This window comes from Vanacampus margaritifer, chromosome 20 (genome assembly GCF_051991255.1).
Source record: "Vanacampus margaritifer isolate UIUO_Vmar chromosome 20, RoL_Vmar_1.0, whole genome shotgun sequence".
NCBI lineage: Eukaryota > Metazoa > Chordata > Actinopteri > Syngnathiformes > Syngnathidae > Vanacampus > Vanacampus margaritifer.
This window is the reverse complement of record NC_135451.1, coordinates 16,360,161-16,376,936: the sequence shown is the minus strand read 5'-3', so window position 1 is coordinate 16,376,936 and position 16,776 is coordinate 16,360,161. Positions and strand designations below refer to the sequence as shown.

The 16,776-nt window shown below is 44.4% G+C and overlaps 2 protein-coding genes across 3 annotated transcripts in view; both read left to right on the top strand.

Moving 5' to 3' along the window:
- cdh19 (cadherin 19, type 2) overlaps positions 1–16,776 on the top strand; it is a 123,302-nt gene that overhangs the window by 31,181 nt on the left and 75,345 nt on the right. Inside the window, exon 2 of one of the 2 annotated variants that reach the window (XM_077554789.1) lies at positions 3,952–4,036. The gene's annotated coding sequence lies outside the window, so the exon portion shown is untranslated. Of the gene's footprint in view, positions 1–3,951; positions 4,071–16,776 lie in introns of both variants that reach the window. The other variant, XM_077554790.1, reaches the window with a different exon arrangement.
- dselb (dermatan sulfate epimerase like b) lies at positions 3,958–16,392 on the top strand. The gene is made up of 2 exons (XM_077554787.1): positions 3,958–4,036; positions 10,617–16,392. The coding sequence occupies exon 2, from the start codon at positions 11,426–11,428 to the stop codon at positions 15,029–15,031; it is 3,606 nt and encodes a 1,201-aa protein (XP_077410913.1). The 5' UTR covers positions 3,958–4,036; positions 10,617–11,425; the 3' UTR covers positions 15,032–16,392.

Genomic DNA, 16,776 nt, shown 5'->3' with positions numbered 1-16,776 from the left:
ACAGGCCAATGCAATTTTAGGTTGGCCAGCGACGCTGGTGTCGAGGGGGTTCATCTTTTCTTCCTCCAAAATGGCTGCTTCAAAGCAAAATGGCCGACTTCCTGTGCAATTTGGGGCATTTTCTGCTCATCTTGTTCCAATAGACACAACAGCCAAATTTCAAGTCCGGGATCCTGGATTTTGCCAGAAATAGCTGAAAATGGCTGACTTTCAGTTCCTGTTGTATTTGTATTTATTTATTTTTAACTTTAAATTGAGTTTTAGGCTGCTCCAGCTAAACTAGCTTGTAAATAAGTCAACTTGTATTGACTGTAATTAATTGTATTTATCGCATTAATCATGTATTATAATTTTGACCCCAGATGATCCTTTAGCTGACAGCGGATGGTTACGTTAAAGGTAGCACAGGTTGTGTTTGAGAAATAAACATAACTACATGTATTAAAGTACAGCATTTAATAAATATTTGCGTATGACATTCAGAATATTTGTTCATGTCAAAATATGAAATGACAAGGATGAGCGAAGCGTGTGCACATCCTCATAACATTAAATGTCGAAAAAAATTAACTCATGACAGGCGCTCTTTAAATTTGGCGGGCAAAACATTTTGATAAAGCCTTTTTAATTAAGCGATTAGTTGTGATTCATCAAAATTCTAAGATGTGATTAATCTAATTAAAAAAAAATGTCATCGTTTGACAGCTCAAATTCTGAGTTGCTCACCGCGCAAGCGCTAAAAGAAGAGGAAAGAACCAACGGTAGGACAAGCACGACTACCATGTTATATTAAGTTCTAGCCTGTTCAATTATTCCGCATGGAGTTTGACATTTTGGCCGCCAGGCGAGCGGAGGTCCGGGGGCCCGACGAGCTCCCCCTGGGGGGGAGCCGTGCCGGGCAGAGTGATGAATGATGGAAGACGGCGGAGATGAATCATAATATTGCAGCTTGCGACCCGGGGGCGGGTAACGTCAGGCTCTGATCTCAGATTGTTCAAGAACGTCCACATTCCCCCCCCCCCCCCCCCTCCGAAGAGACAGACCACAAAACTAACGCTGTTTATTATTTCTGAACCAGACTCAGACATAATAGTTGAGCAAAAATATTAACAGATGTGGGAGGAAGAGCTTCCGCTCTTCTGGAAAGACTTTGGACAGAATTTTGGAGTTTGTCTGTGGGAATTTTTACCTATAGCTAGCATCGTTAGCTTAGCTTACATTGATAGGCTTTCTGTTATTAGCGTAACCTTTCAGGATGAAATGATTTCACAAATAATACAAGTGCAGTATGTCTTGCCATAGGTGGTTGTGGTGTTGTTTGGCTAATTTTGCTTTGCTTTATCTTAGTTCCTTTCAATCTCTCTGTAACAAAACAAAAACCACCACGAGGATGTACTGCAGCTAGCATCATAGCGACTCTTTATCAGCATAATGTTTGGCTATGGCGGACCAAAACTGACAAAATAAAAAATAAATACATGACTAAAAAGGGAAAATAAAAACTGATATAAAAAGTATAATTCAAAAATGTTATTAAAAAAAATACATATTAATGGCGACTTGAGTTGCTCGACAACAAGTCGAGGTGACAGTGGACAAGGTAGTCGCCGGCGAGACTTTCTTGTTTGCCGCGACCCGCTCATTCGACCAATAAAAGGCAGACACGCTTAGGACCGCCCCCTCATTTGAATAACATTTTGTCCTGGCAGAGCATCTGTACGATGTAAAAAATAAATAAATGTGAGGGCTGAGCATTTTTACTTATTGATTGATGTATTTAATTATATTTATATATTTATTTTTGTATTTATTTTTATGTTTATTTGTATTTTTCGAATCTCGTTTCTTTATTTTTGTCATTATTTTTTACTCTTATTTATTTATTTATGGATATATTTTTGTTTTTATTTCCATGTATAATTTTTTTTCATTACATTTAAATTAAATCTTTTATATAAGTTTGTATTTTCACTTACGTTTTTTTTATTTATCCGTTTCTTTGTTTTTAATTTTGGCAGTTTTGATCATTCATAAGAATGAACCTAAAGATAACCCGCACAAAATAATAGAGGTCACATTTATTTTTATTTATTTTTTTATATTTATTTTTATTTTTGAAATCTCGTTTTTTAGTTTTTGTATTTTTACTAATTCATGGTTATATATATTTTAGTTTTTGTTTATTTATTTATGTCGTCATTTATTTTTCATTTTGGCGATTTTGGCCCTCCATAACAACAGCGTAGCGCAAGTACGCAGACTACCGACCCACCTTCTTAGTTTAGCTTTGAACTCATTCTGACTACCTTCTTCTTGATGTACTCCAGTTTGATTGGACAAGATTCTGTTACAAAGAAAGTCTCTTGTCTCTTTTGGGAGGTTCTGTCACAAAACAATATTGTTGAAAAACCACTGCCGATGGGGAATCTCTGCTGGCAGTGAATAAGGGAGTAGATCAAACAACAAAAAAGGAATGAATACATCCAATGAATAAAAGAACAATTATAGTAATCTAGTAAATAGGACAATTCCCATCTCAGCCTGTCGAAGTCGAGTCGCAGTCTTGTTTAACATTAGGCATCGCATCGGAGCACAACAATCTTTTTAAGTGTCGCCCAAAGGCCCGGCGCTCTCGGAGCCTTGTCGCGCTCACCGGGGCTTCCCCGTGGCGCTGAAAAAGTGTGCGGGAAAGTGAAACGCAAACACACACACACACAAGGCGGCGGTGGAGCCAAGCCAACCTCCCGTGGCGCCGATCTGATCCCGGAGCCTTTAAACACAGCAATTACCGCCACCCTCGCCACCCGCCGTCCGGGCCTGACAGCAATTCCATTATTTATGTTTCAGCAAATCGGCATCACAGACGCCGTTGTGTGACCCCAGAGCTTTCCGGGATGGGTTCAAGTGTCGATCTCCCGCAGTGTCGAGCAAAATGAGAACGGAAAGCGGCCGGCTTGTGCGAACGTATCATCATCATTACAGGAAAAGCCGTTCAAAAGCGCTTGTCACCCTTAATGGCGGACTTAGTGGTCATGTTGCATTGAGCCGCTTTGAAACAAAACAAAACAAAAAAACATGAAAGACATCATGTCAGCAGTGACCTCCCCCAAGGCCAAACAATCCAATCCACCCCCCGTCTATAATCCATTCTTGTAACGTTGACAACAGTGCGGGAAAATCCGCAAGCATTGAACCTTTGGTGCATGCATCGGTTCAAACGTCAAGTTTTGTTTCAATTGTTGTCATATGTCGAGACATTTTCGCTGTTGGTGCCCAAATATTTTTGGTTTATTTCTAAAAGTATTCCATAAAATAGATGAAATCTTTCTCTGTTTACTAGTTACATTGTTTTCATATTCTTTTGATTTTTTTTTTTACACACTTTAATGTAATTTTAGGATTTATTTACTTTTTAGATTTTTATTGTATTTAATTTAGTGTGTATTAAGATTGTTTTAAACTTTTACATAATTTTTTAATCGATTTTACATATATGTGTTGATGCATTTTCCATTGTATTTTATTCATTTTTTTATTTTGTAGCAAATGTATTTGTAATTATAGTTTATGTACATTAATTAACATATTTAAATGATTGTTCATTGTGCTTCGAAATGTATTTTGGTGTTTTGGGTTGAATGGATTATCAATATTATTTTTAGGGACGTTCGATGCCGCTCAACTTGAGTAGTCACCGCTATCGATACCAAGTACCGATACCATTAGTACTTTCGGTACATAAAATTTCCAAAAATAATGACATAATTTTAAAGAACATCCCAATATAGCATTTTCCTTAAATTGCAATTTTCTATTCTTCTAATGTCTAATTTCTCTTTATAAAATGGCCACAAAAGGGCGGCCGATACTGGTACCGACTTCTGTCGCGAGTACTGATACCTGGCATTGGTACTTGCCCATCCCTAACTATTTTTGATATTTTTTTTGCAGAAATGAAAATCCATGGCCCCAGGTCGATTTTGAGTGACGCTCTCACGCCGACGAGTTGATGTTCCTTCCACGAGCGGGAATTGAGGTAATAACGTACGGCTAAGTGGACCTCCTTCAAGGTGAGAGTAACGCTGATGAAGACAGATGCGCTTTCGGGTCATTCGGGGTTTTTTTTTCCGCAAACGTGAATTTGACTCCTCCAGTCCGTCCGGCCGGTGATTTTTTTTTTTCCCTGCGAGGTTCGGGAGGCGTGGAAAGCGCTCGAAAGGGCGTTCTGGCCGCCCTCCCCGCGGGGGCCGCCTTAAGCTGCCGCTAATTGATGTCCATTAATCAAATCAGCGGCGAAGGACGAGCTTATCAGTCAGGAGGCGCGACCTCCACGCCGCCAGACGCCCAATGAATAAGAAACGAGCGGCAACGTGCTGGCTAAGCGCGATGCGAAGTATGCTAATTGGGGCCGCACAACAAAGGCGGCTAATGGATGTTCAACACGATCCATGAGAGAAATTCGCACTAATGAGCCTCACTCACTTTTTTTGGGGGGGCATTGATGGAGATAATTATGCTGCAGGTGCTTGTGATCCTTTTAGGATGGGTTAGGGGTTTATTTTGGATTCCAAGACTGTGTTAGGACTTCACATTAGGGGTTCAAACAAGGGTTAGAGTTTCAAATTAGGGTCTTTAAAGAAACTTCAGCCCCCAAAGCCCACTTTATTTAGCAACATGAAATTTGGTAGGCGTGTCTATCCTGAGTCGACCCATATCTGAAAAGACACAGGAAGTCGGCCATTTTGGTTTGAAGTTTCCATTTTAGATTTTGTTACAGGCATTTCAAGGTTAAAAAACAATCAGCCTCTAGAGCTGGTTTCACTTAACATGAATTTTGGTATGTGTGTCTATCCTGAGTAGACCCACAAAAAAGTCTCAAGGACCCATGCTTGAGAAGACACAGGAAGTCGGCCATTTTTATTTGAAGTTAAGTTTTCCAAAAGACAATTGATGGCAAGATTTCACTTTACATGTCTATCCTAAGTAGACCCACAAAAAAAAAAAAAATCCCAAAAAGTAAGTCAGCCATTTTGGTTTGAAGTTTGATCTTAGTTTTTCTTTAAAGCTATTTCCAGGCGTTCTTAAAAAAAAAAAAAAATCAACCAACCAAAGCCAGTTTGGCACACATGACAATCTTGAGCAGACCCTCCAAAAACATCTCAAGAAGCCATGCCTGAAAATGTGCAGCTAGCATCCATTTTAGCCATTTCCAGGCAGGTATCATTCAAAGGCAAATGATGAAATTAGATGAAAATTCAGTCCGTAAAGCCATTTTCAATTGATTACAATTCGGTTGGCGTGTCCACGAATTAGTCTCAAGAAGACAGGCCCGAAAACATACAGGAAGTTTGTGATTTTTTTTTTTGCCACTTTGGAGTTATTTTGGACATTTCTTGTCCCAGAGGTTTTTATCCGATTGCTGCTGAATTGGGACCAACTGACACTCAACAGATGAACAAGTCTAAATTTCAAAGCATTTTGTTTTTTGTCATTGTGAGTGGGCACAACATGGCAGCAAAACGGGATGACTCCCTATAAAACACAAAACTTGAATAAGTCCACTCCAGAATGTCGAAGCTTGACCAAACTTTGTGTGTGTGTGAGATGAAGGAGCCCCCCCCCACCCCCCAGCCCAATTAGAACAGCGCTTTTGTCCCAGCAGGACTATTTAATGGCTGTTGAAGGACTGCGACGCTGGTACCGTCGCTCGCCATTAACGTGGCATGCAAAAAGAGGAGCTTGTCGTGAAGGCTCTGAACACGTTTGCTCATTCATGCAAAAGAACAATAACTCACAAGAGCAAAAGGAAATGTCCCAAATGGACCAAGCTTATGTTTGTCCCACGCGATCACACACAAAGTCTTCCACAGGACAATGTTGTGCACTTTATCAATGCTTTGCCACTTGTCGTTTCATTGGAAGGAAAGGGGAAAGGAAATGCTAAGAATAAATACATACTGTAGAATAATGTTTTAATGATGAAAAATTATTAAATTGAATATTTTTAAGCCTTATTTATAAAAAATAAAAAAAAGTTGTATATTTACCAGACAACAGTTTTCCATTTTCCAATCAACAAGTATTTTTTTCATAGTTTTATTGATTTTGACTGATTTTGAAAAGGCCCACATCATTTTGTGTTCTATTCCTATAAAAACATGGAGCCTACCAAAGGAAAAGATTTGAGTCTCTTCTTTCATCAGGACAAAAATATTGTATCTGTTTCAGTTTTGCTGCAATTAGCATTAAAATATAGCTAAGTTTCATCATTATTCACAAATGGGGGGAAAGAGCCTTTTTGCAACATGGCCCTGGTTGATCTCTTATACTCTGCTGCCACCTGCTGGCCGATTTTGTAATAACTACCATTGCTTTAAGTGTTCTCTTCAGTTCAGAGGCTGCATCAAAGTCTTCTGTATGCTCTATTTAAAAAAAAAAAAAAAACGTATAAATACGTGTTTGGGACATGGCGATATTTAAAATAGAATGTTTTTATACATTTGAGGGAGCAAATGAGTTAAATAAAAACATTTCTTCTTATTAATTCTACACGCTTTGCTACAATGTTGTCCTTGCAATACCGAAATGAGGCCAAAGGAGTGAGTGTTTTTTCCGTTTCCGTCATTAATTGCTGTTAATAACGTTTATCAGCTGTCACCGTAAGGACGTTCCCATGCCGCCAAAGTTTCTGCGAGAAACTTCGGAATGAATTAAAAATCAGACATTGGGGGATTGACTTGAAGGCCCGTTCGGGTAGCCACTTCCACTTTCTGCCGAGGACAAGCTCGCGCGCTCATAATTCCATTTTTCATCAAAGTGTGTTTTAATCTGCGTGCGGCGCTCTCATCTTGCCCGGGAATCCGCTCGCTCGTCCTTATCGTTTATTTGATTCCATGCCGCCTGAGCCTGAGCAAGTTGAAAACTTCAACTCAGATGGATACCGGAGAAAAGAAGACGCTGCATAATTATTTCCTAATATTCTTAATCTTATTACGCGCCTTTTAAGCATGTGCGTGGAAGTCGGTGCATCTGGAGTTTGGGAATAATTCTGCCTTTTGGGTAGTGGAGGTGAAAGTAAATCTGATGGTTCGCCTAATAGCATAATTACCTAAGTCATGTTTAAAGGTTTTTGAAAGCAACTATATTTTTATTGATTTGGTAACATTGAGTAATAAGAGCTACCCTCTGATTGCTTTTCTATAGTCTTTGTTTTGCTGTGAACTGCGGACGAACTTGTGCTTGTTTGTGGGTTTTAATGAAGCCCAAATCATCTCATGAATTTATGTAACGTGGCGCTGATCGCTTCCTCTTATTTATTTATGTATTTATTTATTTTTTCCTGGAGAAACTGCCTTTAGTGACACTGGAAAGTTGTCTCAGGAGTCACGCAAGTTGACGGCAACTGAAAGAAAACATCATGTTTAATTGAATAACTTTTTCCAGCATCCATTTTTTGCTCATTGTTTGAACATTTGTTATCCTAATATTTGAGGAAACGCAGCTAGAAATGACAAAAATAACCCACATACCGTTAGTGTCTCATTTTTCGTTATTTGTTAGTCGTAAGTTGATTTGGCCATCAAAAGGCAAGCTTGAAATTGTTCCACTGCCTTCCTTTAGGCAACACTAAACGAATGGTGACGACATCATATAAGCAACTAGAAACAACCAAAATCAGTCTGCAGGCTGAACATTAGCTTAGCATGTCAGTTTCATTTTGGTGATTTTGTTTATGTCTGTTAACGGCAAAGCCATGACCAAAATAACAAGTGAGATGCTAGCGCTAACTTAGCATTTTAGTTTCATTTTCATTATTTTATTGTTTGTCTGCTAACTGCACAGCAAAAACAAGAAAAACAAGAAAAAAAACAATGGCTATGCGACTAAAATGACTGAAAATAAACCTACTTGCTATTGATGCCTCATTTTTTTTACATGGCACCAGTAAAGCATGCAGTGGCTACATGACTAGAAATGACAAAAAATAAACCCACGTGTTAACTCAGCTGTTAACACTTGATTTTTAGACGTCAACGTCACCGCATAAGGAAATACTCTCGTTCTCCTCCATTGTTGTTGTTTTTTCGGACTGACGCGTTCAATGCAACGCGGTTTTCGCAGGTTTTCTAGCCGAGGCAGCTTTTGAACCACTTTTTTCCCCGTGATTGTTCGTCTCCTCAAAATTCAAAATGATCCTCCGGGATGCCAAATTTAGCTGTTTGAAATATTCATGCCGTGTTTCCCAGCTTGTCAAGTTTACCTCCGAGAGAGGATGCGGAGGGACGGGTGGGCGGTGAAAGGGGATTTGGGGGTGAGGACTTACAGGTAATGTTTCCAACAGGCCCATGCTAGTTAATTTTTCATGTGCAAAGCTGAAGGCAGTCCATTTTCTCACGGAGCCGAAGTTTCTTCATGAACTTCTTTCGAGATGCTAAATGTGGGCCAGGGCTTGGCGGATTGTATGCAGCCCAGAAATTGATTGATTGATGACTGATTGACAGTTGGGTGAGAAATAAGCAGCTTATTTTGTTTGTCCCTCAAAAAGGATGAGATGCAAATCTACCTCAACAGGCTGCTACATGTGATCAGATTATATTTAATGGAATGTCACTAATCATACTAGTGGATTGTCTTACTAGTATGCCGAAGCTGTCCTACTTTTCTATTTTAATCTAGATATACTTGATACAGTAACTACCTTAATGCTAGATAGCCTTGACAATTAGCTTAATGCTAGATATCCTTGACAATTAGCTTAATGCTAGATATCCTTGACAATTAGCTTAATGCTAGATATCCTTGACAACTAGCTTAATGCTAGATATCCTTGACAACTAGCTTAATGCTAGATATCCTTGACAACTAGCTTAATGCTAGATATCCTTGACAATTAGCTTAATGCTAGATATCCTTGGTTGCTGTCTTAGGGTCGGTTGAGTGGGGCAAAAGTGGCGCTAGCAGTAAAAAAACGCATTACTAGTAAGATCGTCATTCCTCTAGTGCACTGAATTGTCTTACTAGTAAGGACAAAGAGAGCAATGTACTAGTACTGTCATGGACCTTAAGATGAATGTCAATGATACCAATAAATAATACCTTGAGAAATATATAGATACATGTTCAGATAGCTTTTCATGGCTCAGTTTTTGGCCCGAAAATGTGGGTTGAATTCCCAATTGTACATTCTGGAATGCGTTGAACCGAGGATTTACTGAAGCGGGTTTTGTTTGCTAATCACTAGCTCACATGATTGTTATGATTGACAGGCCGTACCCCTGAGCCTAAAAGACTTTGCGATGCCTTACCGGCAACGTTGGCCGCGGGGGGAGACTGGAGACTCTTCAAGGGGTCAGGGGTGGGGGGATGGATTCTCTGCGAGCAAGCGGGTGAGGGGATGGCGGTGGTCTTTCAAGAATTTGTAGACCCCTTTCCACGCAGCGTGTCGTATTTTTTAATAAGGGCAGCCACTGTCCGTGCAGGCTTCACAGAGGTTTTCGGGGGGGCTTCAAACGGCAGCCTCCAATCATGTCCCTGGAGCCCGTCAGCCTCTCTTCTCTCGTTAGCCCCATTGGTCGCCAGGCAACCGTCACCCGCCGTAAGTGCGCGAGCCCAGCGACCGCAGCAAACGCGCTGACATCCGTCTGAGGGCTGAGGCTAATTGAAGCGCGCCGGTTGAACTCCGGCTCGTCTTTGGCGAGCCGTGACGACTTCAACCCGATTTGATGCCCCGTCGACAGCCAGTTGAAAAGTCTACCCTGGAAAACTACTCCCATAACAAGATGCAGTGAAAATATTTGTCATGGTGAAGCAGCCTGGGGCTATTAGCATAAGTTTTTTGGGGCCATTTTATTTCCAAGTAGCTTTACACAATTGTATGTTTTTTGTGGGAGAGCAGGCACCGTCTTTCCTCGCCATATCACGGTTCACTTTGTGTGGCTTCATTGCATTGCAGGTTTTAAAAAAAGCAGCTGCAGGTTCCATTGCTTTATTGAAGAAAGAGTTGGAAAATACATTAAACGGACAGTTAACAAATTAATTTGCTCCGTGATCAAAACCATCAAGTTATCTTTTCCCATTGAAATGAATGAAAATGCCTTCAATCCGTTCCAGCCTTCCTAAAAAAAATAAAAAATAATAATAATTAAATGAATAGAATTAGATAAAATTTAACATTTTTTGTCACCATCACATAGTGTTAATTTCATCAACAAAAACTAAACAAAAATTAATTTTCACCGTACTAAAACTAGACTAGACAAAAACTCTCATTAATAAACAATAACTGGGTCTAAATCAGGATGCATTTTCGTCCACTAATGAAGACGAGATGAAAATGTCCTTAATAAGAACTGGACTGACATTTTAGGTCATGAAAAAAAAAACAAGACGAAAAATATGATTGGTAAAATCTTGTCTCTGCTCATGTTCACGCCGTAAATGACCTACGTTGTGTTCTTGTAGATTGAAATGATTTTTTTGTGGCACATCAAGTGATGACACATTTTTAAAAACGCAGTTCTGCACAATAATATAATGCTAAGCGGCTTTCACGCTACGCCACCAACTATATTTTACCACTACTTGTTTGATTCTCCGGCTATGCTCTGCATTTACAGAGACAGAGAGAGTGAGAGAGAGAAAGAGTTTGCTCTTGGAGCCACAGCGCCCTCAAGCGCCCACTCGGCTCATCATTTTCCAGCGGCTCCACTCGCCTGGAAAACAATCAGTGTTGAATACCGAGAGGACGACGACGCAGATTACACACACACGTACGCAGGGTGTGCGCGCGCGGGTGTGTGTGAATTTTAGTACACGCCAGCACACGTCGACACAAACTCCACTGCGTGCGTGGATCTTCTGGAATAGTCATCATCCGCTGCCGCCGCCTCCTCATCCTCCTCTGGGGAGGCTGATTTGCTGCATACAATGAAGAAAAAAATGCCCGTGAATACTTGAGGAGTGACGACAACTTTCCCCTCTTTTCGGACGCGGAGAGGAGGAGTTGGAACGCGGGCAGAGGGAGCGAGAGCGAAGGGGGGCTTCTGGTGCAGCCCCCGCAGCCTGGAGCTGCGCAGCCGGGGCTAAACGCGAGCGATGCCGCCCGCGGACGAGCGTCGCTGGCTGCTGTGGGGCTCCGCAGATGCTGCGGCTCGCTCGGGCTCCAAGCGGTGTCTTTGTGGACCGGACACCGACTGGGGCTGACGGCTGCTTGTGCAACGAGTGGAGGTTTTTTTTTCTCTGTGTCTGAGGACTGACGGAAACATGCAAGGCTGGTTTTTTCGCATTCTAAAACATGTTTCTTCACTATCCTTGTGCAGACATGTGGAAAGTGCACTGAAGTTTTTCCCTTCACGAAGACTTTTACTGGACTTCTCTATGGGATTACATTTTTATTAGGAAGTGCTTTTAAGCGTTGAACCCCAGCATGGCGCTTAAGTGGGCTTTCTTTCTACTCCAACTCTGGGCAGTAGGAGCAGCCTTCTCGGGGGTCCTTAACGCCACTGACAGAGACGTTTTTACGGACGACCTGCTGCAGGTCCAGCTGGCCGGGGACCGAGTGCCTGAGCAGCAGGCGGCATTTTCCCACCCGGGTCTCTATTTCGGCCCAGGGGACGTACAGCAAATGAGGCAAAGGTCCTCTGGCAGCCACAGCCACATATTTAAAGTCATCCGGGCAGCCACACTCACCATGCTGTCTAATGGTCCTTCGTACCTCCCGCCTGCCAAGCATGAGGAGTTTACAAGTAAGTGGAATGAGATTTATGGGAACAACCTACCTCCCCTGGCGCTTTACTGCCTGCTGTGCCCCGAGGACTCGGCCGCCCTGCAGTTCCTCATCAAGTTCATGGACAGGATGGCTGAGTACCCAAACTGGAAGGTCACCAGCGCGCCCCACGACGAGGTCCCAATGGCGCACTCCCTCACTGGGTTCGCCACAGCCTACGACTTCATTTATGCCTACCTGGACGTACGGCGGAGAGACGTTTACCTCCAAAAGATCCGCTCGCAGACGGCGGCACTTTATGACTTCTCCAAGTACAGGGGCTGGGGCCGGCAGTACCTCCACAATCACCAGACCACCAACGTAGTGGCCCTGCTGACCGGGGCCATTGTGGTGGGGTCTCACGATGACCCGGAGTCTATGCTTTGGAAACAAGTGGCGGTGAACTACATGGAGAAAACCATGTTCCTGCTCAACCACGTAGTGGACGGCACGCTGGACGAGGGGGTGGCGTACGGGAGCTACACGGCCAAGTCCATCGCGCAGTACGTCTTTTTGGCGCAGCGGCACTTCAGCATCGACAACACGCAGAACAACTGGCTGGGAGCGCATTTCTGGTTCTACTACGCCACCCTCCTGCCTGGCTTCCAGAGGTCGGTGGGCATCGCTGACTCCAACTACAACTGGTTCTACGGGCCGGAGAGCCAGCTGGTGTTCCTCGACGCCTTCGTCCTGAAGAACGGCACGGGGAACTGGCTGGCTCAGCAGATCCGCAAGCACCGACCCAAGGACGGCCCCATGGGGCAGTCATCGGCGCAGCGCTGGGCCACGCTGCACACGGAGTACATCTGGTATGACGCGCGTCTGGCGTCGCAGCCTCCGCTCGGATTTGGCAAAGCCAACATGCACGTTTTCTCCAACTGGGGCGTCGTGACCTACGGGGCCGGGTTGTCGAGCGGCCAGGGAAACACTTTTGTTTCCTTCAAGTCTGGCAAGCTGGGCGGCCGCGCCGTCTACGACATAGTCCACGAGAAACCGTACTCGTGGGTGCATGGTTGGAATAGTTTTAACCCGGGTCACGAGCACCCAGACCAGAATTCTTTTACCTTTGCGCCTAACGGGCAGGTGTTTGTGTCAGAAGCACTTTATGGGCCAAAGTTGAGCTACCTCAACAACGTGCTGGTGTTCAGCCCATCACCCACGAGTCAGTGTAACGCTCCGTGGGAGGGTCAGCTCGGCGAGTGCGCCAAGTGGCTGCGTTGGAATGACGAGGGGGTGGGCGATACCAGCGGTGAGGTGATTGTGGCATCGTCACACGGAGACACCTTATTCACTAGCGGGGAAGCGGTGTCGGCGTACTCTGCCGCCATGAGGCTGCAGAGCGTATACAGAGCACTGGTCTTGCTCAATTCCCAAACGCTTCTGGTGCTAGATCATGTGGAGAAGGCGGCCGACTCGCCTGTGAGGTTCCTCAGCGCATTCTTCCACAACCTGGACATTGACTTTAAATATGTTCCGTTCAGGTTTATGGAGCGCTACAATGGTGCCATGATGGACGTGTGGGACGCGCACTATAAAATGTTTTGGTTTGACAGCAAGGGTCATAGTCCGGAAACCCGCATACAAGAGGCAGAACAGGCGGCCGAGTTTAAAAAGAGGTGGACTCAGTACGTTAATGTAACGTTCCCAATAACAGACACTGTTAGCAGGACAGCTTATGTTTTCCACGGGCCCTATGTCAAAGTGTCCAGCTGTAAGTTTATAGATAGCAGCAAAAATGGCGTGAGACTCTCATTGATGATTAATAACACAGAGACGATAGTGTCCATAGCGACAAATTACAAAGACATTGGTGCGAGGTCGGCATATTTAGGGTACGCCGGCCACTGTAAGGTGGAGGATCGATATCAAATCACTCGATTTGGCCTTGGGACGCAGGCGGTCCCCAAACAGACGAGCGGCGACAATCAACTCTTTGACTTTGCCTTCACACTCAACGTGATGGCGGGTTTGATTCTCTGCACGGCCGCCGCTTTTCTCGCCATGCAGAGGAAGTTTTACGACGTGTGCTTCAGGCTTCGGCGGCTAATGCGCTACGCCCTGCTTGCCGTCCTCTTCCTGTGGATAGCCGGCCTGCTCTTTGTGTCCAACAGCTGCGACCGGCTCCTCTGTGGGGTGAAGTGGAAAAGCGAAGCTGATTTGCAAGCACGGCTTCACGAGCAGCGCCAGCTCCCCCTGCCCACCGTCCTCATCGCGACTCTGCCCGGCTCCGGGGCGGAAATCCTCAAGCACCTTTTCTACAACAGCTCGGACTTTGTTTACGTCAGGGTGCCCACCGAGCACTTGGACATCCCAGAGACAGAGTTTGAGTTTGATTCCCTGGTGGACGCCTGCGAGTGGTCCTGGTCGGAGGCCAAGCAGGGGCGCTTCAAGATGATCCAGGGCTGGCTCCACTCGCTGGTCTACAACACTAAGCTGCACCTGCAGAACATTCAACTGGCAGAGGAAGACCGGGCCCGACTGCCCCCGCGTGGCAACTCGGATCAGGGCTCAAAGCGCTCCGGGCGGAGGGAGCCGGCGGTGGAGCTGAAGGGCAAACTGCGAGCCGGCATGGACAGAGATGTGGAGTACATCCGGGAGCTGAGACGCCACATGGCTGAGTACCCGAACAGCCGCGTTGTTCTGAACATGCGGAGCGGGAGCTGGGCGCTGAAGCTGCCTTTTATCCGGGAGGTTGTGGGGCCTTCCCTCAAAAGTCTCTATGTGGTGAGGGACCCCCGAGCGTGGATTTATCTCATGTTGTACAACAGCGAGCCCAGCCTGTACTCCCTGAAGAACATCCCTCAGCACCTTTCCTTGATATTCAAGGAGGACGCCGTCAAGGATGGCTGCCGGAGCGTAGCGCCAGAGTTCAACACCCTCAGGGGACTGCTGGCCCGCAAGGAGAGCGACCCGGTGTTGATACTGGCCCACCTGTGGCTCGCCCACACAGCCGCTGTGCTGCGGGTCAGCCAGAGCCTCCCAGAGGACTCCTACCTCCAAGTGCGCTTCGAGGACGTGGTCAACTCCCCGCAAGAGACGGCGGAGAGCATCCACGCCTTCCTGGGGGTGCCGCTGTCGCCCGCCGCCCTCAACCAGCTGGCGTTCACCACATCCACCAACTTGTACCAACTGCAGTACGAGGGCGACATCTCGCCGGCCAACATCGGCAGGTGGCGGCAGAAAATGCCGCGGCGGGACGTGAGGCTGGTGGAGGACATCTGCGGGGGGTTGATGAAGAGGCTGGGCTACGGCCGCTCGCCCGGCTAACTCTGCACTGCTGTCGTCATTGTTTGCACTGATTTGAAACTTGACATGTCGCACAGTGAGCAAGCAACGGGTGTTTACTCGCTAACGGGGGCATTTGATATGAAAATGGATGTGCTAGATCATTCACGCTTACCGAGGGAAAGTCGCATCGAGCGTTATTGTTTCTGTGAGTCTTAGTAAGAAAGGACCAGTTCTGAGTCCTCACTCTGTGATGTCAGCATCGGTTTTTAAGATGCTGAAGGGACGTACTGTTTTGTCACGGGACGCGTACGATGAAACTATTTATTGACTCTTTTTGGTTGTTTTCTTTTGTCAAGGGTACGGGGTGCATTGTAGGAGATCCTCAGGTGTCAGAAAGGGAAAAACAGCAGGTCTCAGGGACGCATCTGTCATATTTGTGCAATTGGAATGAGACATCAGCCTCAAAGTCATCAGGTGTCAGGAAAAAGGTCATGGAATCGAAAAATGCGGATTATATCACCCACCATCGGGGGAAAAAAAGAAACAAATTGGTTTGTGACAGAGTTGCGTTCCTATGACAACCTGATTTTGTACACACGTTTGACTTTTACGCCATAAATATCCAACTGATCAAACTAGTCCACTGAATGCCGTTAGTAATTCCGAAACGTCCGAGGTCGGGACCATCATAAACCGAGGACGGCCTAAAAGTGCCAATGTAACCGTATGTGATTAGCCGAAATAGACTACATAAGTCGTTCTTGAGACTTGTTGCTTTGTCACAGCTGACACCTGAAGATGCCCGAAAATTCCAAATGCTGCTTCCCTTTAAAAAAAAAAAAAACTAACAAAAAAACTGGTTAAATCAATGGGTGGATTTTATTTTATTTGTGTGGGATTTTATTTGAAGATGTCACAACTGTTTGTGCACTTTTGACTATTTGGGGCACTACATACTCCCATCATGGCTTAAAAGCGTTTGAAGTGTTTGCGAGTTCCAAAGAAGTGTCTCAGCCAAAGGGAGGGGGTGTGGATATGATTAGTATTCAAACTCCCCTCGGCATTTATTGAATTAGATCAGAGGAAAGTGTTTAATGGGGATCAGGAAAAAAAAAAAACGAACGGAGAGAGTCGCTGTCAGCCGTGACACATTTCCAGTCAAAGCAATTTTCCAGAGCATCCCCCTCCTCAGTCGCCGCCTCATATTAATCTGGAAAATGTCACAAACGTTTCCATTTTTCTGCCTCGGTCAATCAGACATCTAATGATGTGCTTTTTTGCACTGTGGCGTCGCGTTCGAACCTGTTTGTGCACTCTTGGGGTGGGCGGGGCCTTCACTTGCAAGGCTTGTCGTTTCAAAGGTCATGTCAAGGAAAATAAAACAATAAATCATTAATGCCGTGTCCGTTTGGTTTGTTTAAATATCAGTCTTCAGGTTTGTGTGTGTGTGTGTGTGTTTTTTTTTACAATGCACAAAATAGTTTAACATTTTATAAAGCACACCTGCTAATGAGAATGCAAAATGTGCTTCTACTTTTCAGTTGTCATGTTGGATGTAGATCAGAGATTCCCAATTCCACTTCACTGGTATAAAAGGTATTATTTTTTTACTACAGTTAATGTGACTTTTTCTCATCTAACTACGCTAGTTATATATATATATATATATATATATATATATATATATATATATATATATATATAGAAGAAAAAAAACCTTGCAATTTACTAAAATGAAATTTCAAGTAATTGGAGCGGATGCGTTCATTTGCTCTCAATGAATT

What these genes read in the sequence shown, in the direction of transcription:
- dselb (XM_077554787.1), top strand. Translation starts at nt 11,426, where the DNA reads ATGGCGCTTAAGTGGGCTTTCTTTCTACTCCAACTCTGGGCAGTAGGA.